This window comes from Cygnus olor, chromosome 8 (assembly GCF_009769625.2).
Source record: "Cygnus olor isolate bCygOlo1 chromosome 8, bCygOlo1.pri.v2, whole genome shotgun sequence".
Taxonomy (NCBI): Eukaryota; Metazoa; Chordata; class Aves; order Anseriformes; family Anatidae; genus Cygnus; species Cygnus olor.
The window spans coordinates 25,574,401-25,600,690 of record NC_049176.1 but is presented as its reverse complement, the minus strand read 5'-3'; the positions used below and the strand labels follow the sequence as shown (position 1 = coordinate 25,600,690).

Genomic DNA, 26,290 nt, shown 5'->3' with positions numbered 1-26,290 from the left:
TTAATATATTTATTTTTTTCCATTTCCTTTCAGACCATGGCGACTCTGAATTAAGTAGATTTCAGGCTGACAACGCTCTGCAGTGCGTGTAGATTCTTAGGGTCATTCCTAATCCTTGCTGCAGGATACGTGGTTGTGAAGATCAAAATGACACTTCTTCTTCTTAGCATTTTTGAAATCAGTGGAATTTAAATTCCAAGTTCCTGACTGCTGCTGCCTGTAGGATTTTTAGGATAGCTCTAGAGCTTTCAGAGCTGATAGGAGGCATAAGTTCTCCTCTATATTGGTGTTGCTGAAGCTTATGAACATTGTAATATAAATCTTTTACTTAAAAGATTCAAAGAACAGCATAACATAATGAGTTACTAACAGTTCTTGGAATTTTCCCTACAAATGCAGATATAAAATAATTTTGTGTTTTTCTGGTTGGTAGAGAAGATAGTTAGTGGCAAATCCCTCATAAGAGTTGCTATTCCAAAACATGAGTTGAGCAGTGTTCGTTTAGAGACTTGTCACATTTAGGAGCTAATAGGAGATTTGTTGTCATCTGAACAAATTTCTGTTTATTGCAAACTATGCTGAGAGTTCAGATTCACTTCTTTGCGTGGGTTTGCAATAACTCTACTGCTCATGGCTGATGAGGGTCTTTGCTAGACACTTGGACACTTTCCACATCCTGGGTGATGGGAATCTGGTTATTAGATCTTTACACATTAACTTGGCCATTAAGTTTCATGATGTCACTGAAAATAATACAATTTTTCCAATGCATTTTGTAGAGCCAGTGACTTGATTTTGGTATGTTATTCAGAAATCATTTTTTCTTCTGAACAGTTTGACCTAAAGTAGAATATCTGGATTGATCAAAACCAATTAGGAGAGCTAACCTACACTAGATTCATGATCAAAGCTTGAGTGAATTTGCTCATTTCCTGTGAAGAACAGTGCAGCAGTATTTATTTGACCGTACAGAAGAGGTGAAGTTAAAATGAAAATTATCAAATTCAGAAACTTTATTTCATGTTTGTTTGTCCTGATGTAAAGGGTAGTACCTTATCAACAGCAGTAGTAGTTCTCTAGCTATTGACAGAAGAATCAGTAGTAAGATGTATAATTTTGTTGTTATAACAGAAAAAGTTGAGGCATCTGAATTACATTTGTAATATTTAAAGAAACTCTTCTACAATGTTCAGTTGCAGTTATTGTATCTTTTCATGTTACCTTCCCTTCCTAATTGGCTATCCATGTTAGGCAGTAAATCAGATTATAAGAATTATGCAGGTTTACCAGGAAAATTTTTCTGTGTCTGTTTTAATGTAGCTGTGCTTTCCTTCTACTTAATGTAGTATGAGGGTAGCTGCCGGCTGCAACCTCCATAGATCCCGAAGTTTGTCACAGCTGGAAGTGGGCTTGTTGTTTACTCAGTTCAAAGAATAACTATTATTTACTTCCTCCAGAAGCTTTTTTTTTTTTAAAGAAAAATGTACCTAAATTTGCATGATGTTTACTGTAGCAAATACCATTTTCGTCTCTGCTTAAATAAAAAAAAGTGTTGGCTTTATCATTTGAACTTAAGAATAGTAAGAAGCTCTAGAAGTTTCTAAACTTTTCCTCCTAAGAATCCCAGTCCCTTTTAACTGATTCTGTTCATTTTCACTACTTTGATATGAAATATTTCTACAATGGCAATAGTGAAGAGTGCAGATACCTGAAGACTGTCCAACTTTTATAGTTAACAGAGATTTCAGACACCTACAGATTTTATACTTCATAGAAAATTGCCATTAAAGTTTAATACTGTGGTAAAAGTAAATCCTAGGAATCTGCTGTAGACTCCAGGAGTTTAAGCTCTGAAGAATTAGTATAAAGTATCCATGTGTCTTACAACCTATAAGAAAAATAATTGACAAAATAAGACCTGCAGTATGAGAAAATTTCTTTGCTAAGTCACTCTTGCCTTTGCTTGTCTTATCTAACCTTTTTTCAAAGGAGAACAGGTTCTCCTTAGGAGTAATGTGCAGTATATGCTTCAGTTAATTCTTTTCTCCCCCTTTCATTTTGTTTGAGATTGAGCTACAGTTTCCCTTCCCCACCACGCTCTGTCGCATCTCTGCCTTTGGTCAGAAACACCTGCTCCAGCTGTGGGGACAGGATCTCTTTGCTGGCCTGAGGGCTCGCAGCTCGGTGTAACGTAGCTCTCCATCTGAAGGTGGTGAGGTATTCTCAGCAACACTTGCTGCATCTGCTGAACAGACGGGCGTGAAGCCGTGCCTCGTAATCTCGTAATACAGCAACGCAGGCTCAGTTTAGGCCTTTCCTTTATCACCTGAGTAGGACATGCCAGCACGGACATTTGCTCTTGTGCTATAATAGCATGACGTTCAAAGACTGCTGTTTCACATGTTTAGTGATTAGATGATAATATAACTCAAAATATAACAACAGTATATTCTGAATATTCAAAGTACTGTGCTGTAAAGAACCTGAAAGAACAGGTTAATACTGTTAAATGACTATGAGTCCAGGAAGAAGAAATGGAAACTTTTTGCTAGGACACAGTTTCTTGACATCTTTCTTCTGCATGATGCGAAGACTTCCCTTGGCAGATTGTCCAATTTGTCAGTTAGGTGGAAAGGGAGACGTAGCTATCTCCTGCCTGCTTGTCTCATCACTCTCTTATGGTGGCAGTATTATGAATGTAATCTCTTCTGATTTCGTCTTTATCTAAGTGGTGTTTACCAGCTATCTTTTAAGAATTAAAAGAAGCCTATTATTTTTAGCTGAGACTTGCTAGTGGACATTTACCAGCAGAAACTCAGTCTCTAGTCTGTTGGCTCTCTGCCTCCTATTCTTTCACTTTGATCCTTGACAGCGCCTGTATTCTTGGTGGAGATCTACAGGTTTTCCCTGATTTATTTTTTTGTATCCTTGTTTCCATGTGTTGGATTACAAACCATTATCTTGACTAACTGCAACAGGTATATGGAGGCTCTTAATCAAAGTGGCACTGGACTGGAACTTGGGAAATGTTTTTTCTGTGGCTGTTGTTCCAAATGGCAGGTTGCATGATGCAGTGGGATGAATTGTATTGAGTGACATGATCATGGCTATACACAGAGTCCTTGCTCAAGTCCAAGTTTGCCTCTGGTGTTACCAGCCTTTAAGCAAAATGTAGCAGCGCTGCTGCCAAACTCTGCAGGGTAAAATACATATAGCTAAAAATATCAGAAGTAAGTAGCAATTTTACATTTAAAGAAAACACTTTAAATGCCCTAGATTGCTATCTGTGAGTAATTATTCAGTCTAAAACAAATAACTTTGAGGTGGCAAGTAGTAATTTTGCAAAAGAAAAAATAGTACATGCTATTTAATTTATTTTTTAATTATTTATTTTTATTTATTTTTTAATTATGAAAAGGTCTAAATTCTCCTGGTTCTGTTACAGGACTTTTCAGAGAAAGTGAGTTTCAAATTTCTTCCTTGGGAAGACTACGAATTTATATGCCAAGTGTTGAGGTGGATATACATATTTTTTAATCCAGGATTTATATACCTCTGAAAATATGGGTGGATAATAGAAAGGCTGACAGACCCTTTAGCTGTGGTGTCACATACATTGATATAATTTGTTACCTCAGCTAAGGTGTTTTGCCGCAAGAGGTAGAGTACATTTATGTATGGAAAGGTCAGTTTTAATTAATAAGCTGTTTTCATCATTTGGGGTGATATGAATTGCTTGTAACATTAGTGTGAAATAGTTTTCAATATAAAAATAAAACAAATCGAGCTTTATGTCACATTCATCATCCCTCATAACCCATTTAAATGTCAAAAAATCAGTACAGACCAAAAGTCTATTTCTAGAAGCCTCAGTAGCCCTATTTATCAGAGTGAAATAAGATATTATCATCCCATTATTCCATCACATGCCTTCTGCACTTGAAGACATACACATTACTTCTAGTTTTCTCTAACACAGAAGATAGTTTTTCTATTGTTACACATTTTTTGTCCAAACAGTAAATAGTGAAGAGACAATGTCAGAACGTACAGCTAGTTATATTATTATGTATCTCTTTCATTAAAATGTAATATTCATGTATAATGTAAAATACAAATATTAACTTATTTTCTTCTGTATTTCTCAAATGAAAAAAAATCAGTGTTCTTTCATCCCCACTTGGAAACAATTTTTTTGCACACTGCAATTTGCTAGACAGTATAATTTGACTGTGAGAACAAGGTTTTCAATATATACACTAACGATGTATTTTGACAAAAATCATTCAGTAGTATCGAAAATTTGTTCTCATTTAATTACGAAATAAAAAACAATTTAATTTTTTTCTGAGTTCATTTTCTGAGCTTTGTTTGCTGAGCAAGCAAGGCTTGCATCATCACATCTCCGTGAAAGTATCTCTCCCTTTTAATAACTTTAAATTTTCAAATATGAGTGGGACTTAACAGTTTCAGAGGTTGTTAGTTCATATAAGATGCATGAAAATGGGCAAAGTGATAGAGGAAAACCATCCCTTTAGTGCCCATAGCAAGGAAGATGCTGCTGGAGTTCAATTCTAGGGAATCCATGCAGAATATCAGAGAGCTCTCCATGTTAGAGTTTCAGTCAAAAGTAGTAGATTCAAATGGAGATCAGACTTCATTGCATAAGGGTGTGTTCAACTGCCAGACATGCAAGTGCAAGAAACCAGGCTGTATGATTTGTTAGAGAAGCTTTAATATATGAGGCCATTCTTTTATGCAAATTCTTACGTGAATTTTGAAAAGAAAGTTCATTTACTGGTGTATATTTTAAATTGTGCAAATTCCATGTTATTTGGAAAAGCATGGGGAGAATATCCTTCAATTGTTTTTTATTGTTTTTCTTTTTCATGCTCATGCTTTATTTCTGCTTTTACTGCAACAGGTAGTGACGTAGGAGGTGATGATATCATAGCAGGGAACGTGAGCAAGTACATTGTTCTCCCGGCTGGTTATTGTGGACAGCCTAAAAAAGGACATCTTATATTTGATGCCTGTTTTGAAAGTGGTAAGCATTTTCAGCATTACTTTATGTAACAGCTGCCAATATATTAATGCTTATTACTGTATCGCTCATCTTTATAAAAATCGTCTTAATTCTAAAGGTTTGTATTAAATACTGTTTTACTCACTGATTGTCTTCAGAGTACGACATAAAATCAGACTGCTCAAATGTAAAAAAGACATATGAAGTTTGTTATTACCAGTAATGTGCATTTTATCAGGTACATCTCTCTTACCCCATGTAGATAAATTAATGGATTTTATTCTATTATTATATATATTATTATCATATGCAGTATTTATTGTTAACTAGTCAAAGATGTAGGATATAAAAACGTTATTTTATACTGTAATTTGCCAGGTTAACTCCCTCAACAAAGTTTCAAAGCACTAAGTCTATCCTTGCATAGCTGGAAGACTTTAAAAATGTGTCTTTAAATATGGTTCTTATTCGTGTTTCTTGTGGCCAAATTCTGTGCTGTTGAGATTATTGGAAGTTCTGCCTCTGATGTCAATAGGAGCAGAATTAGTTTTTAGGAAACTACTGCAAATTGAAAGAGAAACTTTTTTTGCAAGTGTTAAAGTTAGTATATTAATTTGAAGAATATTTTAAATCATGTATGTTTATATGCATGTGGGGGGTATGTAGTTAAATACATATATGTAAGTATGTAGCCACATTTTGTGTTACATATATGTTTGTCTCCAGATTGTTAGCTTGCATCTATTATTATTGGCTTACAGACCTGCAGAGCATTGTTAAACACCATATGTACAAAAGGCACTTGGCAGGAAAAACTAGTTTCCAGCGTGGTTTATATGAGAGGTGCTGGTAATGCCAAAACTGCTACAGTGTCATGTAAAACGATTTTCTTATAAAGAGTTACATCCCTAAGGGGTAGAATAGTGGCTGACAGTTCCTGGAAAAATATTAGATTGAGTTATTTAAATCCTTTGATTGCATTGTGTAAAAGGTGTAAATGATGCAGTTGTGTAGTAAAGAGTATTTGTTTTTTAGAGCGTATATCTGAAAGTTCAGACAATACTTACGTATTTTAAAAAAATACTTTGGATGCTATTTCATAATGGTTATGAATTTATGATTTTTTTCATCAGAAAACGATTTATGAAATTAATCAGTGGGCCAAGCTGAGAAATTTACTTTATTGCGTTAAGCTGCCATGCAATGAAAAGGATCAATTGCAGCTATCAAATGATTTGTGAAGCAATGTGAATCATTCCATTATGGTTTAACTCCAATTTTTAAGCAACAGAATTAATTATATTTTTAAATTAAAACACTTCTGTCGTTCAAAAGTGATGTTCATACTTTGACAATTATAGCATGTGATAGAGACAGGTGCTATATGAAATACTTTGTTTATTTACACCGTAGCATGATGAGTCTCTGATGTTGCTTTGCATATTCAGACACCTCCAAAATACAAATATGAATAAAATTAATAACTTCATTTATTTTCTCATAATGACAATGTATTAGCAAGAACAATAATAATGCGTATACTTCATTTGTAAATTCACTTTAACTATTGTTTATGTCAGCCAAGTAATTGCTTATAGTACCTTAATGGGTCAAAGCAAATTAACTGATTATTGGATATTTTATCAAGTTGTTAATAACTCTGTAATCTATCTCCTCGTATCTTCCAAACAGTAGTATAAGACACTTTTACAAAAATGTATTGATACACTTTGAGTACCACCTTAAAATTGGTAATAGCTATACATGTTATATCCTAGTGGATTTGCCTTATTCAAAGAATATTTTTTTTAACAGTTGACATGAATTCTGTAATAATTCCAAGTTACTGTTATCTTATAGACCTAAATATACTTGAAGGAAATACCTGAAGATAGAGTTGTGCTTCGTCTATTATGATGATATTATTATTAAACATGTCATTGAAATCTGAGATCCTTCATACTTAGGAGGTGTTACAGGTTTTTTACAGTTAAAGTTGTGTAAGGATTTATTTAATATTTATAAATAAATTCAATGCAATTAAAAAACAATAGTTACAATAAGTGATGATTGTAGCTCTCTATCTAATGTAATGTTAACAGAACTTATGTCATTGTTTTATATAATGCTTTCACTGGAAGTGATCATGGTCCTGATGAAACTATGATAGAGTGGAACAAAACTGTCTGGACAGTGGTACTCAGGGAGTATTTTTTGATGATTTGTTTTCAAAATAGAAGTTCTGTTAAATGTGATTCCACAAGTGACTTTCCTGTCTTTGGCTGCATTCTGTGTTTTCTTGAAATATCTAGTTGATAGAACTGAAGGCTCCCTTCCAGACCAATTTTTCAGTGACTCTTTTATTTCATCTTGCAGAAATAGAAGTACCTTTTCAGAACAAATAAAGAATATTAAACTTGCAGAAAACAGGAAAAATAATAAAGCATATAGAAGAAATGCTATGAATGCTTTATTTTTGTAATGGCTGTCGTTGTATTAAGTAGTGTTGAGGAGTATGAAATTGAGACAGAGGTGTGTTTTTATGTAGTCTGAAAAACAATGTCCATTTTGCTGTTTAGAAGGGCCTTGTTTTTATAAAATCATTAAAAAAAAAAAACAACACCAAAATAGATATGGAGATTTCTTTTTAGTCCACTCTCCTGTTGAAAAGCAAAACACACTACTTTTGCTATTCCTGAGAGATACTTATTTTTCTTCCTCATAGAGACTTTAAGTGAGGAAAGTTTCAATGAGAAAGCAGCAATCCATTCTAATGCTGCAGTTTGCTCATTATATGAAACTTTTTCTTTCAATGTAGAAATGTTCTTACCAAAAATGCATTATTTTCCAGTACTGCAGACAACAGTATAGACAGCAGATTGTTCCTTTCTTCTTTGACTTAGTGGAAAGCTATAATATCTTGCCTTGACCTTTCCCTCCTCACGTTAAATAACTGCTATTTTTTTCGATTGTTCCTCAGTGGTTGTATTTTCCAAATTTCATATCATTCTTTATTTCCTCTGGACCGTCTCCAGCTGTTCCATGCCTTTCTTGACATGCAGTGATCCTAGGCAAACATGATACTCAAATATGCTGGTGCCAGTACTATGTATTGTTTATTACATGATATGCCTTGCAATCTATTTACTTCTGCTATGTGACACAGTCCAATCTTTTTCACAATAGCATGACACTGTTGACTTCTTTTGAATTTGTGATCCCTTATGTTCTCCAGATTCTTTTCAGAAGAGCCAGCTAACCAGTTTGTAGCTTGCACCTAACTTACTCTCAATTAATTTAACTAGTGAAAGAATGTTTGCGGTAAAATAAATACTGTCGTTGTAAATGAAGAATGGTGGTTGAATCCTTTATCTTATAAATAACAGATGGAGGAGTAAAGGAGGGAGAGAGTAATCAACTTGCAAGTACCTAAGGAATTTGAATTTGTGTTCCCATATTTCAAGCTAATGTTCTAACAACTGGAATCTTTCTTGTTGTCTTTATTATTATTTAACAATATATGAGACCAATAGAAATTTTTCATATTCACTTATCATTAGCATAAAAGTAACTGCTGAAAATTTAGATTTCTTGTATACCACAATGTAATTTTTGGATGCCAATTTTCACAAGAAACATGAGTTACCTTCAAGGGAGAATGGAAGCATGGTTATCTCTGCATAGTATCAAATTGAAGGAAATAAATGTCACATTTGAAATGTGTAAATTTGTGTCAGTTATAATTCCTTTTCCTATTATTCTTTAAAACATTAAATTATCAACATAGTATTTGTTCAGCAGCAATGCAGTGCTCTACAAATGTTTTTCTGACATCCTATCTGTTCTGGCAAAACTGGGAATTTTGCAAAATATAGTGCTTCTAGGAAATGGATGTATTCACTCCTGCTATATGATGAAATCCTTCCTGAGTGTGTAAGGCTCAAACTTTCTTGTTCTTCAGGGAATTTGGCACCTTAATATTCAGGGTGAATTTGTATTTCAGACATTTTATGTTTTGTGGATCTAAATGACATTTAATTTAGCTAGTTGCCTGTACTATCATGTATTGGCATGGTGCATGTTATTTCTGATTTCAATTTAGTCAGCAGCTTCTTTGGTATTGTGGTTACCGTTTATTTTTATTTGTTTAATCATTTTTGGAGACAATACCTCCAGTACTGAAAAACTTTTTTTTCTGTGTACTTATGTAACTGCTTTGCTTTCCTTTGCAGGAGGTCATACTATTTACTAATTTTTTGTGATAGACATGAAACCTTTCAAACCTGTTTTGCAGAGTGAGCAAAGAAAACACGAAGCAAATGTCTTTAAAGAGAAACCAGTATTTTTATGGTGCTGATGCCAGTTCAACCTTTCATGAAGAGCACCAGTCTTATCTCCTCACTCTACAGAAGGGAGGATTTTGGTAGTGATCCCAAAGCATGGCAACTTCAAGGGTTTGACCATAGCTTATGCAGGCTGCAGAAATGTCTTTTATGTCAGGACTTAGAGAAAAGGAAGGACCCATAGCTGACAGTGACATCACTACTTTCTTGTAAGTCCCCAAATATGATGAAATAGGCCAGAGTACAATGAGTTGTAAGGTGTTAGAAACAATTGCAACTATCCTGGAGCTCTGAAATAGACCACAAAACCTGAGAAGCTTATGGTCATGGGGATCTTTTTTCTTTTTTTGGTCAGAAGACTGAAATCTACAGATTTTAGTTTATTCTATCCTGTAAGAGTTGGAGACTTACTAGATTCTCTGAGTGTTCAAACAGTTTGAGTTCCTTGCACACTCATCTCATAAATCAGAAGAAACCTCAAGCATGCTGGATTCTTGGAGTACTCTAGAGGGTGCCATCAGACAACATGGATGACTTGCTCTTTAAAATGCCTTGGTCTGACTAGAGTCTGTCAACACCTGATCTAGGAGGGTACGAAGCATGGCACATACTGTCATGTAGGCTATGTTACTACTGCTACAGAAGTGTACCTTCAAAAAGTCCATAAGAGATGCCAACCACTCAGCACCCATCTTGTTCACTGCACTGGTCATAGTACTTTGATAGGACCAAATTTCCTCTGAGTTGAGAATACATTTATACCCACAGAGGCTTACAAACATTGTTTCACACGGTGCAAAGATTGTGTTTACAGGGTGTTGTTGCCTTTTCATCTCAGCCATTGAGTGCTTTCAAGACGGGCTTAAGATGGATATACCTTTTGCTTCCCCTGGCTCTTGACTTAAAGAACTGGCATATGGAAGAATGTTGATGCTTCCAGCTGTGGCTTCACTGAAGAACAAAGCAAGAATTCAAATATTGTTCATTTTGTTTGGTATCATCTAGATTGCCAGTCACCTTGAGAGTGTTGATTAGTAAATCCGGCCTGTGTGTACTTCTGGATCAATCCCAGCACCTTCTGTTTTGCATGGCTGGATGTCATAGGGCACATGGGAGGAAGCTGGAGTTAGGTGGTAGACTGTTACGTGTTGAGTTGCAAGGATGGTTTTTGTGACGGAAGAAAGAACAGAAAAAACCCTAAAAACCCAAGTCTGACAGCTTCTGCTGCTTGTGGCTCAAATTGCTTTTTTTATAATTCCGTTTGAAGATTGAAGGAATAAGGTTAGCTCAGAGCGGTTCTTAAATCTCAGGATTCATACTGTTAAATACAGGGGCTTTTTATAAGGTTTTGAAAATACATATTTTGGCTTGTTAGTCAAATATAATGCTGTTTAAATGTTAAAAATACTGTGTTTCTTAAAATTAGAAATGAAGCTGCTGTCTGCTTTTATTCTCATTTCAACCAGAAAGTGGAACTCCGCCAAGAGTCATTAAATCTTCCATCCTTTGGATGAATTCTTATTTTTTTATGAAAAAAATGTTATGATTGGGTAATTTGTGTATTGTGGTGTATGTTCAAAAGGTTGTAATTAAAGTTTTGTAAAATTTTAGATTCAACCTCAATTACTATAAACCTCATATTATTATGTTGATAGATACACAACCACCTTGCAGTAAAAATGTTTGACAAACATTGGTTTGTCTTTTCTTATAGCAGGTTTATCAAAAATTTCATATTAGAAGCCCAATAAAAATAATTCAGTGCTGATGGATTGGAAATGATTTTAATCAGCTGGAAAAAGTTAAGATCTACAATCTATTAAGATATCTCATGTGACTGAGAAGTACTCTTGTATCATTTTTGTTAAGGTTTTAAATATCTTTCTATATTTCAAAAATAGGGTAATGCACTTATAAAACACTTTACACAACACTTAAACTTGCAGTAAGTGATTGTAATTCCACTTATCTCTTTGTAAGCACTTACAGGCGTGAAATGGGCCATTGAGCTTTACCATGAAAGATATCTTTTGAACAAAAACAAAGATAGTATAGGATGAACTGCCCTTTGGGGATGCCTGTGTCCCAGTTGCTAAGACCTAACATGTAACTTCAGACAGCTAAAATTAGATGAGATTAATCTTACTTGTGATTACTAAAATATTGTAAAATTTGAGTTATAAGGCATTTATGAAATGGGCACTTCTGTTTGTACAAAGTTTAAAAATGAAAAATACAGACATGATGCTGTTAAGTTATGTTCAACAACAACAAGTGAAACTGACCCTAGAAAATAGTTAAGTTTTAGCCATCTAATGTAGTATTGTAATATGCTTCCAAAATTGTCAATACAAGCTGATCCTGAGTGTGTGTACATTTAGGTGAACAAAAATACCCTTCTTCACCTTATTTCACTGGCACAACTATAATATCGTAGAACAGGAATAAAGCAATACAAGCAAGGGTAATAATGGTAAAGTAATAGAAATAAAGAGTGGAAAAAAAACACAAATGTTTAAAGTTACTTTCTTCCATTGTATCTAAACACAGTAGAATAAATTATTTTTTTGAGCAAAGAACTATTTTTTATTACAAATTTCTTGGTAGGCTGTGTTCAGCCAGAATCACTAAGTCATGTAGACTGTTTTGGCTTTCACTTCTATGTGAATACTCACATGCAATGTAGAAACAGAAGAAATGAGTGTTGATATAATCAGTAATGATGTCTGTTTTCAGTCTATTTTTGTGGCATTAAGGTATGTCTGATTAATGAAACACTTTATTTTCATTATTTTCTTATATGTTGTCAGTTATTTATGCTGTTTCACATAAAGGTATTAAGTAGTTATCGCTACCGGTAGGGATAATTTTACCAATGTGTTCATTTTGTGGATATGTCTGTTCCCAATTCATTGCAGTATTATTCTCTTGTAGTATCAATACTTGTGTACTAGTGCAGGTTAGAAGTCACATAAAAATTAAGAACAAAAGATTGATTTTTTTTTTTTTAATGATGACCCTAGGCATAGATTAATGGATGTAGCATGCACAAAGTGATATCAGTTAACATATATGACATTACTCAGATGTCTCAAACTCCGGAAAAGCATGTGAATGATTTATGGAATTGATATTAATCTCTTTCCAGTAAATGCATTACTAAAGTTACATGGGAAATTGATGTTACTACTGTAATGCCAAATTAATTTATTTCTTGCTAGGTCAGCATTTCAAATAGAACTAAATGTTAACCTTTTAAATATCTAAACAGAATATAGCATGGAAGTCAATTTTACAAATGGGGCAGTGCTTAGTGTTGATGTTATATCAGCTAACAAATACAACATTAATCAAGTATCTTAACTTGTGGGAAATGGATATTAATGACTTACGGAGCTAATGACAATGTGATAAGAATTAGTATAACAGCATCAGTAAAAAAATTAGTATATTAATTGTGGTTGGTGTACTGATTGTCATTTTCACAGTCAGTTTCTCATGTTACCTTCTTTTCAAAGACCTAGCCTTTCCCTCCTGCCTCTTACCATGTTTGTACCCCTCAGCAAGCACAAGCACAGAAGAGGTTGATTTTCTGTTTAACTGACCTAAAGAAGGAGCAGAATAAGCAACTGGAAATAGAAGCAGTCTCAAATGGGATAATTTTAAGTTCAGAGCAGATTTGCACTAGCCTGTGTATGAGGAACAACCAAATGAAATAGAACTCCTTAGTCTGGAAAAGAGACAATTGATGAAGAACATCTTGGAGATCTGTAAAATCATAATTCTCAGTCAAAATTACAATGAATAGGGAACAGTGTTTCCCTCTCTTTTCTTTATACAAAAACTAGGGACTAGCAGATGAAACTAGCAGTTGACAAGTTGAAAGAAGACAAAGGGAAATGGTTCCTCACGTTTTGTTTAATTAAGCTGTACAGCTTCCTGTTGTATGTTGTGGATGCTAAAAGTTTATATGTGTCAAAAACAGCTGACAAGACCAGGGAAGAAAAAATCAGTTGAGATACACTGACAACATCTCTGGCTTAGAAGTTTCATAAACTGCACGTTGTAAATTGAGGGACTGTTCTGGGGAGGTATCTAAATGATTGATTTGTTCCGTGGCCTTCTCTAGGGATCAATTTCTGGCACAGTTGCTGGGCTAGACCTTGATATGACCTGGTACATCTGGATAAATGCTTAATCTTTTTTAGTTCATACAGTAATCTTTTACATTTTCGTGTTTTCTAAAAATAGATTACAGGTAATATTTACAACATTAACTTCATGCAAAGCTGTAATTTGGTCAGATAATAGCAAGGAAAATCTTACAGTTAATTTTTCTATTCAAAATAATTTTCTTCTGAAGGTAGTAATTGAAGATGCTATTCTAACATTAACAATAGATGTCCACAATCACACCTGATGCAGATCATTTCTTAAGATTTATTTCTATACATTCCTAGTATTTATTTACATTTCCGTCACTTACATTTTTGGTGGGATTTTTCTAAACTTGCTCTTTGTCAAAGAATGAATAATAATAAAAAAATATTTCATACAAAGATGAAGCTATTTTTGAGAATAAGCAGAACGATTTTCACATATACTAGGTTTTGAGATGAATTTTCCAGTTTCCATTTTTCTGGCTCTGTTCAAATTTTTCCATCTGGAAAAATGATAGTGGGAAATATAAGAAAGAATAGCAATGTCCCTGCCAGTGTGAAGGAACATTACATTACACTGAACAAATATACTTATCTGAATGTACAATCACTGAAATAAATGCAGCTGTGTTTATTTCAGCATAATCAGATATATTTGAATATAAAATCATTGACATAAATGCAGCTGTGTTTATTTCAAACTGCACATGTTAATATGAACATGAATGTGACATCAGTTAATCACTTGTGAATGTATAGAGGTAGGTGTATATAGTGGCACAATAGAGGCCTGTGACAGTTGAAAGTAGCAGAAAAAAATCCAGCTGAGTTTGTGATTTACCTAAGGATATTTATAACAGCATTGGAAGTCAGTGATGAGGAGAAGCAAAATTCCCTTATAAAATCTGAATAAATCTATAGTTACTCTATAGAGAAACAGGTGACCTATTCTTTAGTTACTTACTAAGGAAATAATTGCTTTGAATAATTGCTTCTTAAAATAGAGAATCATGTTAGTTTTCAGCAATTGTTGGGTCCAGGTCAATCACTTCTGGTGGGTGTAATCGGTAGCATTGCAGATATTATCTTAGGTTTTTCTCTGATTATGAGCCTTGAGAAGAGCTGCTAGCCAACCTTCAGAATTTCATGGTACTTGCTGGGTACTCACATCTAGGGAAAATCCAATGAAGAGCAGTGCCAGTGGGAAAATTTTAGCATCATTTATTTTGTTAGGGATGCTTCTCCTTCCTCTTTCGCCACAGTAGTTCTCTGCCGTCCCTTCCTGTTTATATCCTTTATCTCTGTCTTTTTGAATTAGAGCTATCCAGAATTAGAAGAAATTTGTGTTTTTTACTCTGCTTATGCAGACAGTGCTCTGTAGATGGATCAGAAAGAATGGCTGTACTCAGAATAAAATGTCAAGTGGAACCAGAACAGTAAATATTTTGGACCTAAGAGGTAGTGGAAATGCTTTATTTTCTCCTTGGAGAAGGCTGAAATATTCTGCTAGACTAAATAGCTGTATTTTGTTCAGTTCAATAACCTGCATTATTATTTCTCTTTTGAAGAAGACAGCAGCACAAAAGACCTGGTTCTTGACTACCTTGCACCTTCTGCAGTGAATTTCAGCTTTGTGAAATGAGAGCAAAATGGTTGAGAAATGTTGAGTACTTTGCCTCAGTTTCATATGAACCAAATGATGAATGAAATTTAGGAAATTTCACATCCTGTATTATGTCTACTAAAATTTGGTGATGTTATAAAGAATAAGGAAAGGGGCTAAAGCAGTGAAAATAAAGGATGAATCGAAACATTTGCATCAGGTCCTGTACTCAAAGGCTGCATTGGCACAGCAGTGTGGTGCTGCTATTTCTCTGCTCTGAGCAGAGGGGTTGGACTAGGTCACCTCCAGAGATCCCTTTGAAGTCATTTAGAAGATAACCATTTTTTTTCCCATGAAATTAGAATATACTTCAGATAGGTTTGTTTTGTTTTGTTTTGTTTTTCCCAGTTCCTCTGAATTGTTTATAAATTCTCAACTACCTACCGTTCCAAAGTTAACAATCCAAATTAACATGTTTGCTCGCTTGAGCTACCACTGTAATGCGCGAAGAGGCAAAACTCTGAAATGCATCATGGTCTGTTCTTTTGAAAGAATGCTGGCTGAAAAACATACTTCAGAAGAGGTGCTTCTACATCAAATATAAATTTTTATTCTCTGAGTGATACTATTTGATTTTTAGGAGAAAATATTTTGCTCAGCTTAACAGTACTTTGGAAACATTTTGAATGCATGTAGAGCTTTGTTTTATATTGATTCTGTTTAGTAACCTAATTGCCTTCTAGGTCTGGCCTTTAGCATGCTAATTTTGATTTAGTGTTTGTATTTCTGAAAACAAACTGGGAACAAACCATATATTATCACTGTGTGTTCTTTAGAAAGCTACTGGGATTCCAGATCTGCTACAGTAACATAATGTGAAGGTAAATTACCATAATGCATTAAGGGGCTATTATTATATTCTAACAATTTGTGGTAAAATCACATCTCTGTTTTTCTCATCTGAATCCATAAGATAACTTTTTGTTCATAAGAACTATGATTTAATCTCCTTTAAAAAAATGTTTATTGGTGCTACTGTACTATATTATAAATAATTCATTATTAGTAGCCTTTTCAAAGATGGTAAATGAATGTCAAATTCCTGATGTGAAAAATGTTAATCTTTTTTCATGAATATAAAAATGCATAGAGCTAAAGAATGATACATCTAGATTTTTTTCTTTTGTTTCACCATTATGATAGCTTAAGAAATTATGTTTACAGTGACTTTTGAAATGATTGACTAATAATTTTTTGGAGATTTATATCCCTTTTCTGTCTTTTTTTTTCTTCCAGTTTTTTTATTTAGTTATATTAAAGTTCATTTATATAAAGCCTTTCATATATCTTTCATGTTGTTGTTAAGTTGTATGATGATATTTCTTCAGTGCTCTAATGATCATATAAATGTATATATACCTGCACTGAGCTGACTGCCACTTGTGTAGACATTCACATTAGATGTGCAGCAATCGTAGCATTGCCCAAAATGTGTTTATACTGGATAAATACTGAGATAGTTAGCCTACACTGAGTTTTGTGCTGCTACAGTTACATTGCTGTCAGAATACCTGGGCTAGCCAATTTGTGTCTGCGTTGGTTAATGTGACATATAATGATGCACTTATTTGTCTGAAATGCATTGTAGATATACTCCTTACCAAACAATTAAGTTAAGACAAGGAATAGAACAGCAATGTAGTAATTAACCTATGCTTTTATCTGAAAAATAAAAGATGATGGCAAGTTGAAAACTTGTCTTTTGGTTATTAATCTATGTGTTTCCTGTTGTTCTTTTGCTTCAGTAGCTTCAGAATTGATCCATTCTCATTTATCCCAAACACTTGTCATCCTCTTGCTTGATTATCACAACCTTATCCTGCCTGTTATTTTTCTTTCCTCTCTACATTTTTCTAAATGATACTGCTGAAGTATCTTCTTTTCTATGTTGAGAGAATGTTGAGCTTCACTTCTTGAACGTGTACACTGTATATCAAATTAATGCTTGTTATCCTCATCTCTAGGACTCTGTTATCTTCCTTCCATTAGCATCTTTTTTTTTTTTTTTTTTTTTGTTATTCCCATCTGTGTGCTCTTCTTTATCCCTTTGGATGTAGTGATACATTTATTTCCTTTCGTCAGGAAACATCTTTGTCCCTTTTATTTCAGTTATGGTTTCCCATTCTTACATGATTTCCCTTCTAAATATCCCTACTATTGCACCTGGAAATATTTTCCTAAATCCGTCTTTCCAAAATTTTTCCTTTTTTTTTTTTTTTTTTTTTTTAACGAACCAGAATCAGAAACTGTTTGGTGTTGTCCATGATCTGTCTGCGTGTTCTTATGTTCTTTTGGACAGGAAGCACATTTATTACCGCAAGCTTTGACTGTGCATGATAAATCTTTTCTCAAGCCCAGGCGATCTATGCTGGCAGATGCTCATGCTAAATCTTCAGGGCCTAGTTCTGGACAGCAATCATTGGGAAAATTTCAGCAAAACTACAGTGATTCCTGTTGTCTTTGGATTAATTCATAAGTTTGTGAAACTTTCTATGAATTAATAATCATGTGGCAATTGGGAAAATGTTCTTCTAGTCAGAGGGCTGGAGGTCAATAAGTGAATGCTAGAAGAAAGATACTGATTAGATCACATGAATATACGAACATTTTGAGTGATTACAATCAGGTTCAATTAAAAGTGTCTGCTTGATATGTCTGTAGTGTAACAATCATTTTGACATCTATGTACTTGTTAGGGTGCTTATGCTTATAATCTCTATTGCAGGAGATTGCTGTGTACTTTACAAGGCACTTTTGATTTCATTTTATAGTTCAGAAATCTGAGACTTAGGGAAGTTAAGGGAGTTACTTGGTGTTGCACAATAGAATCACTATTTGAAGCATTTTGACGTAATCTTCTTTGAAGTACACTGATTGGATTTAAGCACACACCTTTGATTACTCTTTACAACTGAACAAAGTATGTGTCATTCTGAATCACGGTGGGTAAGATGGACTTCCCTTTGTGGGGATGCAATTTTAGAGTCTGCCATGCTTCGACTGATATCAGGAATAATAGATAATATTCAGATATAACAATAACTGATATTTTTTTCAGCAGTACAGGAAAACTTAAATAGTATTGGAAAATTGTGGTAGGTTATCTACATTGACTCAGACTAATGATGAATAAACCAGCTGACGAAAGAAAGAGTATGGGAGAACAAGCATTATCTTTTGCCACCTATTCAATTTTGACTGTTTTGACCTAGAAGAGAAGACAAGCAATACTGTGTGTTTGGAGAGGACTGCAATAAGCTTTGTTAACTTATAATAATAGCTGGAAGACTTACGTTAAATTGTTGATTCATTTGCAAAAAGAATGCTGAAGACAAAGTTGTATTACTATAATCTGGTAATTGTAATTTAGTCTTTATTATCTATATGCTTTCATAGTGAAGAAGCAAACGTAGGATAGTATATTTTAGCAAAATCAAATTCCAAAGTGTATGAATTAGAAAATGTAGAGAAAATTAAAGTATAGGCTGATTAATGTAATCTAGTGTGATTGATGTTGGTTTTATTTCAGGTTGGGTTCCTCACTGTTAACATACAGCATGTAAATGCAAAAATTATAAGAGAGAAAGAAAGGGGAAAAGAAAGACACTAATATCAATATGACTGTGTAATCCCTGGTTCTTCAGGATTTTGGAAGAGAGCCTATGTATGGATCGAAAAAAAAAAATAAAAAAAATTGTTGCTTAAAAAGCATTAGCTTTAGTTTTTAATTAAAACATGCCTGATAATCCTTCAGATTTCCTGATACCCTCATTATGTTATTTATAGAATAAACATTTTTATTAATAAATTAATATTTACACCACTCCTACCCTTCTAGTGAACTAGAGCAAGCTGCCCACCTGTTCAGAATTATAAGTTTTTAATTTTAGTTATAATTTTTTAATTATAAATTGTTTCCAGCCTTATAGTGAACAGTGGGACTGCTGTTTTTCTTGTGAGTCTGGGATGTTCAAAAGCAGAAGGCCCTTCTGTTGCTGACTTCCTTGCATATCACCAGTATAACAGAAAGTTATACTTCAGTCAGAGAGGTAATGTTTTGAAGTCAGTATGGTAAGAACATGAAGATGAAGACTTCTTAAATTCCTGGATTTGAAGATTAGCTTTTGAAACCAGTATATTTTTCCTTGTCTGTTTGGTTAAAACTAGTGTATGTTAATATATCTTTCATTTAAAGATTTTCCACTATTAATAGTAACATTTAAAAACTGTACTATTAATACTTTAAATATGCACATTTTTATTTCTAAGTAAATAGAGAAGCATAGCTTATAAAAGATAGACTATTATTAGAATTAGCAAGCAGGAATAGTTAATTACTTCTTAAGGTGATAATTGTTTTGTTATGCAACTGCTTACACAGTGTTTCCTAATGTAATAAATGTTTCTAATGCATTTAATAGAGAAAATGATTTTTGTGCATCACAATGAACATGTTGTAAAGTGCATGCATATAGATCCAAACTCAAAATTGAAATTAACCTTGGATGTATTTAAACAATAAATTTTAATTAACCCTTTTATCTTCTGGTTAATATGCTTTATGTGCCAAAGGATGTATATTAATACCCAAGTAGCTTCTTATATACAGAGAATTATTTTAAGATTAAATTTTAGTATAAACTGACCTTGCTATGGATTCACTGACTGTACTATTACAATACTGTATGTAAAAAAAGTATTGTTTTTTTGTTGTTGTTTTTAATTGAAAAGGTTTGATACACTTTCAGGTTCTTACATAAATAGAGGTAAATTGGCACCTCTCGTTAGAAATCCAGGAAGACTAATTTTGAATAGAAATACTGCTCTGTGTATGTCATTGCTTTTGAAGACTTAACAGCAAAATTGATCAAGGTCACTTTGTGTCCACAAGAAACAATAATACAGCTCAACAATCACTGCATTTTTGTTGCTTTATGTTATTGATTTATTTTCTGTTTTTGACAAATATCTTGTACGAAAACTTGGTTTGTTTTAAAATACGTTTTTTTTTTTTCTTTTCCTTTATGGATTATGGTGGTCCTACCAAACACAGACCCAGAAAGAACAAATTTGGAGATACAATCAAATAAAAGATTTTTTTTTTCAATTAGTCCACTTAATTAGAATCCTAAATAGAGCTTAACTGGACATGCTGATATGCTGGAAACCTCTGAATAACAAAGAATTACTAGAAGAGCAGAAAAGTCAGTATCTGATGTGATTGGCTTTGTCTATTAATGTAGGAGTATCCCTGCAGATCATGCCTGTATATAACATAATCCTCCCACTGAGTTGTCCATCGAAGGTTTTGCAAATAGCTTCTTGACTCAAATATGCCTCTGACTGTACCCTTCATTTCAGCCTATATATAGACATAAGTAATAAGAGAATAATCTGAATGCTTATCTTACAACTTCTTTCTTAATACAGAATGAAAATTACACAGATAAAACATTTCAGCTGAAGACCTACTGTAAAGTAAACATTATGGGCCTCCTCATTAGGAACCAACTGGTATCTGTTAGACCGGGTGCTACCTGTCTTTCTTAACAGATGGATGGAAATCAGACCTGCGGTATGATGGAAAGACTCAGAAAGCGAAGCTGAGAACATGCTTATGAGTTGTGAGGCCACACTTCCTCTTCTCCAGAAGTTCTGCATTTCCTATTAGCCTGGTTAGAAGGAGCTGACTTGCTCCTCTCACATGGATGTAGTGAAATACATTCTCCTGTATCTGCATCTTATATCCGTTCAGTCCCCTCAGGATCCTCTGGCATCTGTTAGTTGCCTGCTAGCTGTAATATAAAGAACTGTTTTTTTCAGGATGTTTCTGTTGTAGCAATTCCCAACATGGACAGTCAGAAAGGCATTGGTTTTGTTGACACTCAGTTGGCAGAGGTGCTGTGGCTTGTTCACTATAGTGGCAGCATTTTTTTTTCCTAATTTGCCAAAGTTGAAATAAGACTTAAAATAATAATCATATTTCATACAACTTTTAAAGTAACAATTTCATACAATTTTTGTGCATTGAAGATAAACATGAAAAGTAACAGCAAAAATAAAAAACAAAGGTAGAATTCGTTGGCCTGTACAGTAGTATGCAATTTGCATTTTTTAGATACCTGTATGTCTGATAGACAAGGCAAATTACATTTCTTTTATGACTCGGGCACAGGTGCCTCTATCCAAGAGAACATACACATGTGGGAACTACCTTTTAACCAACACGGGAAGCTTACTGTCAGTGTCCTAAAGTGTGAGACTGTGTGAGGATGGAGAAAATATATTCGTTTTTTTTTTTTGTCGCAGTGTTGCCTCTTTGCTTAGATGCATATCAGACCAGTCTTCGTATGTCTCTTAACACTGTGGAATCCAATTACTTTTGCTCATTGTATAACTAGTGTAACCAGAAATTTTGGGAGCATTCGATATACATGTAACCTGCCACACCTTGCAACCAAGCCATTACTTTGGAAGTATTTTGGTGTTTACATGGCTACAGACATGGCTTGAGCAGCTTGCTTTGGTGGAGAAAATAAGGTTAGAAGATAAAAGCCTGTAAAGGAAAGTAGCACACTTTTAATGTATGTAATGATGTAGTTGAAGCTACAAATATACCCAAATGTTTACATATATACACACTGTATGAATATAAATGTGTGTTCATGAAAATTCCTGTTTGTATAGATGTAGCTATTTTACAAATGTCAACTGATTGATATTTAAAATTAGCATTTACCTTTAACATAATACATCCAATTGTGTACATCTGTCCAAGAATACATTTTTGTTGCCAACTTCCTCTTTCTAACGTTTTTTCCCTCTGTTTCTTTACCTTTTCTTTTCCTTGCCTTCCACTCTCCCCATGCTTTAGGCACTATTTGCTGATGAAATCCTCAGTTTGTGTTAACTCAGGGAATAAAATAGTATGTTGATGGTTTGGATTCCTGTTGGTATTCTGATGATCCCTGAGCAGAGTAATATGCTGTCACTTTCACCATAACTGTCCAAAGTTGAGAATTTTATTACATTTTATTACTTTAACATACTTTCATGTGAAAATGAAAGGGATCTGAATAAAATCCAGTTTGTTTGAGCTGGGCTGCATGTTCACTTATGTATATAAGACTCCTTAGGAAACCAAGTTTAATTTTATTTGTTAATACAATTTTGTTCCTGCTTTATGACAATTATCATATATGATTTTTTTTTTTTTTTAACTGCCACAGTTTGAAGTGAGAGCATTAAGTTAAATTAATTTGACTTTGGTTGGCAAACGGTAATAGTAGTACTTTAACAGCTGTTTGCTTTCCTGAATTGTCCTTGGTGCTGAAATTGCTTTTGTATCTAAACAGCAAAATGTGTTTATAGGGCTACAGAATATGGAGATAAATTTAGCCTGTCAAACAGATATTATTGGGGCTTTTTTGTGCAGTGTTTCTGAGAGTGGATCCTGACTACAGTGTTTTAATTCCAAACCGTGTGTGCCTTTGGACATCTTACAGAGCTGTTTGTGGAGCTTTTCTGTTTGATTTATGACCTTGCCTGTATGGACTTCTGATCAGATTTTATTCTCATTTAGTGCAAGAGGGGCTAATTATGAAAGTGACAAAGACTCTTTCATTGTGCTAAAGCTTTTTGAATGACAAAAAGGGGGCTTTAAATTAAAATGAACTTTAACAAGGCATTTTCACATTGAAGTGATACACACTCTACCACTGATAGAGTAATTCATTTTCAACCCTTTCTGATTCTATAAACACATTGTCTCACAAGATCAGTAATTTTTTACCTCTCGGGCTAATGAAGAGTGGATCGTAGACCAATGAATTCTCTTTTCGCAGAGCTGTTTTGACATTCTTAATTTTTTCTTAAATATCAAAGAAAGGACAAAGAGCTGTGATTTTATTGCATTAATATTAATAATCATTTATCTGCCAGAAAAACATTTAAATATCACTTGACATTTGCAGAGAAAGATTAATGTTTAATTTACTACAAACATAGAAATACTTTGAAATAAAAGGAAAACGCTTTTGGATTTGGCAAAATGAAAAAAAGAGCCTAAAATTAAGAAAGACATTCAAATATAATAAAATATTCTAACAACAGCAGAAGACAAAAGCATGTCCCTGCCATTTAAATGTCAATATTTAAATTATCACTTATGGTTAAAAAAATTAAATCAACTAGATTGTTTAGTTAAAGCTTAAATTAGACATTAAAAAACCTAAGATGAGTGAGGGCAAGCAGTTGTTTTCTGTGTACATCCATGTTGATACAGGTAAGAAGGCTTGCTGTAATTTTGATATAGGAACTCAGATTTTTGAGTATAGAAACAAACCAACATAGTGTCATTTCTTGTAACAAATACTTACATATAGTGCATTGGAGTAAAGTTGTGTTATAAACACCGTTTTATAATTGGTGGTAAACCTCGAAGTCAGGGAGGGCTTCCAGAACAGGCTGATGAACAAAGGAAAGGAAAGGAAAATAGCAAGGCACAGGGGTCTGAAAATTATACATGAACAAGTTGTGTTCCTGAAGGATCAAAATGCTGTATAGCAAAGGGAAACACAGACATCTCCTTGGTGTGGAAAAAGCATGTCAGACTGGGAAGTATGGCAGATGAGTAGGTCAATGGTGAAGTTGTTTATCAATCTAATCTGATGACATGAGTGAAAGTGTATCTAGATTTCAGGAAAGTTTATCTGTAAATTTTATCATGGAGATTATAATATAAAGATTTCACTTCTAGGCAATGAAATAATGAGATTAGTGTATTAAATGAGTAACTTTTGTAGCTCCCAAACTGTTTTTGATTGATAATGGCATAGAGAATCAAATACAGTTTCTGTAGAAGCTGTATATAGGACTGACATCTGTAATGAAAGGCTATCTTTACATTAGAGCAGCGTTCAAAGAAATTTTTGTTTAAGATACAGAAGGAAAGTTATAGCAATAAAATCAGCAATTTCTTAATTAAAGAGAATTCCATTCAGGATCCATCTCAAAAAGCAAGATAAGACAATACCTGGAGCATTTCCATTAATACTCTTTCTTTATATATATATATATATATATATATATATATATATATATATATAAATGTAATAATAATAATGAAGTAAATATATTTACTGGTGACTTTGGAGAGGTCCTTCAGAAAATAATTTAACTATAGGTTTTGATATGAATCTTGACGGACTGGGGTTTCTATCAATTAATTTTCCTCAAGTGGCAGTTTGTAATTACCTGGAAAAAGTGGTGGTTCTGTGTATCAGGCACCAAACTAGGCCAAATGCAGAACTACAGTGTTGACATACAGTAATAAATGAACTGAAAAATTCTTGCTTGTAGTATGAAAGAGATGTTTTGCCTTTTGTGTTATTATAATATTCAGGGTCTTTGCAAAATTATGACTGTATTGAATAGAAAGCATTAGAGAAGTTAGGGCTGCTGTAATGTACTTAAGAGTAAAGAATATGCTGCTTTTAATGTTTTTAACCACTTGCAATGTGTTGCTTGCACACCTGTGTTGTCTAGGCAGCGGATAAATATGACAGTGTTTTACTTTAGATACAATAGGTAGCAACGGACTTTAATGATGTATATTGAGCATCAGGTCCTGATAAAGCAAGTAGGTACAAGTTTTTCCCTGCTACACACCAATAATGGTACGCCCCATTGTGGTACAGTAGTTCTTAGTCTCTGATCTGCCTTGGTAGTTGCTTGCGTGGTTAAGGCTGCTGATGTTATAATTTATTTATTAGCTTATTAATTATTTATTTAGGCTAGCACCCATTATATGCTAAGTGACTTCCAAACAGAAATTTCCCCAAATGCTTTTCCTTTAAGAGCGTTGCTTTGAGAAATGTAATACATACACAATAATGAGGTACCAGTTCTGATGGCATAGATTTTGTTAAAGAAAGCTGAGTTTCGTGATGCTAATACAAAATCTCTTTGTATTCTGATTTTCCTTTAACAAAGGTTCACTGCCATGGATAAATAACTGCCCATCTGTCATTGGAGGCCTTTGGGGATTTGATAAAGAGGGAGTGGAGAAATCAGTAGTCTACTGTTTTTCTGTGGATTTGATGGTTTTGGTGTAGTGGGTGTGCAATGGCTGTCTTAGGGTATGGGCCTCTGATTTTTGTCCTTGACACTCCCTACTAAGTTGATGCATTTCTCCATTACTGCTTTCAGTTTCTTCATTTACATTATTTCTATTTTGGAGTATTTATGCTGCAGTCTTGGGCTCTACTGACATTTTTCTAATTCTTAAGAATCTCACAGATGCTGAAGAGGGAGTCAAAAGACTGACACCATTTTTTTCATTCTTTACAATTTTTTCTACACAATGAGCATTGACATTTTATTCTTTACAGCACCAGATTTTTAGCTCCTTTAGCTGAAAGCATTAGTGTTTATTGATAATGCCAATTCTGAAATAAGGTTCTTTTACTGCAAGTGATTAAATATCAATCAGATTTCATCAAAACTATAAAATTCCTTTAGCAAGATTTTATAATATGATTTCTTTGTATATATTTGTTTCTGCTGTTTACACAATAATACTTGCTATATATTGGGATGTCCATTGCTGTTTTGCTCATAGTGTTTTTTTGAGCAATAACGATTACTAAATATTTAGAACTGCTTGTTGCTATTTTTCATTGTGCTTTGAACTGGCATCAGCATTAGGACTGGTTCTCTTAATGAACATAAAAAGACAGGAAATATTTCAGTTCTTCTAGTCTGAGCTGAAAAACGTGGTTAAAATAGGACATTTATATCTCATGCCTTTATAAAAGAGATGTAGGTCCTTGTATATCTTTTCTGTATGTTCTTCCTACCTATACATATTTCTAATTCACTTTCACTAATTTTATTTGAAACACTTGTGCTTGTGTTGTCTTTCTAAATGGTATTGTTTACTCTTCTGGATTGTTTACTTTCCTTTTCTTTAAAGGAAACTTTCAAGTAATGTGAGTAGGCCGCCTTTGGGACATGCTAGAACTTTAAAAAAATATTTATACTGTGGAGTCTTTAATAGTATCTCTCCATTGCAAGAGAAGACTTAAAAATACTGCCC

The 26,290-nt window shown here is 33.8% G+C and overlaps 1 protein-coding gene across 3 annotated transcripts in view; it reads left to right on the top strand.

Moving 5' to 3' along the window:
• Nucleotides 1-26,290, top strand: part of BEND5 (BEN domain containing 5) — a 586,011-nt gene that overhangs the window by 12,632 nt on the left and 547,089 nt on the right. For 2 of the 3 annotated variants that reach the window (XM_040564872.1, XM_040564873.1), the window contains exon 2: nt 4,925-5,047. In XM_040564872.1, coding sequence (XP_040420806.1) covers nt 4,925-5,047 — 123 coding nt within the window. Of the gene's footprint in view, nt 1-3,418; nt 3,461-4,924; nt 5,048-26,290 lie in introns of all 3 variants that reach the window. The other variant, XM_040564871.1, reaches the window with a different exon arrangement.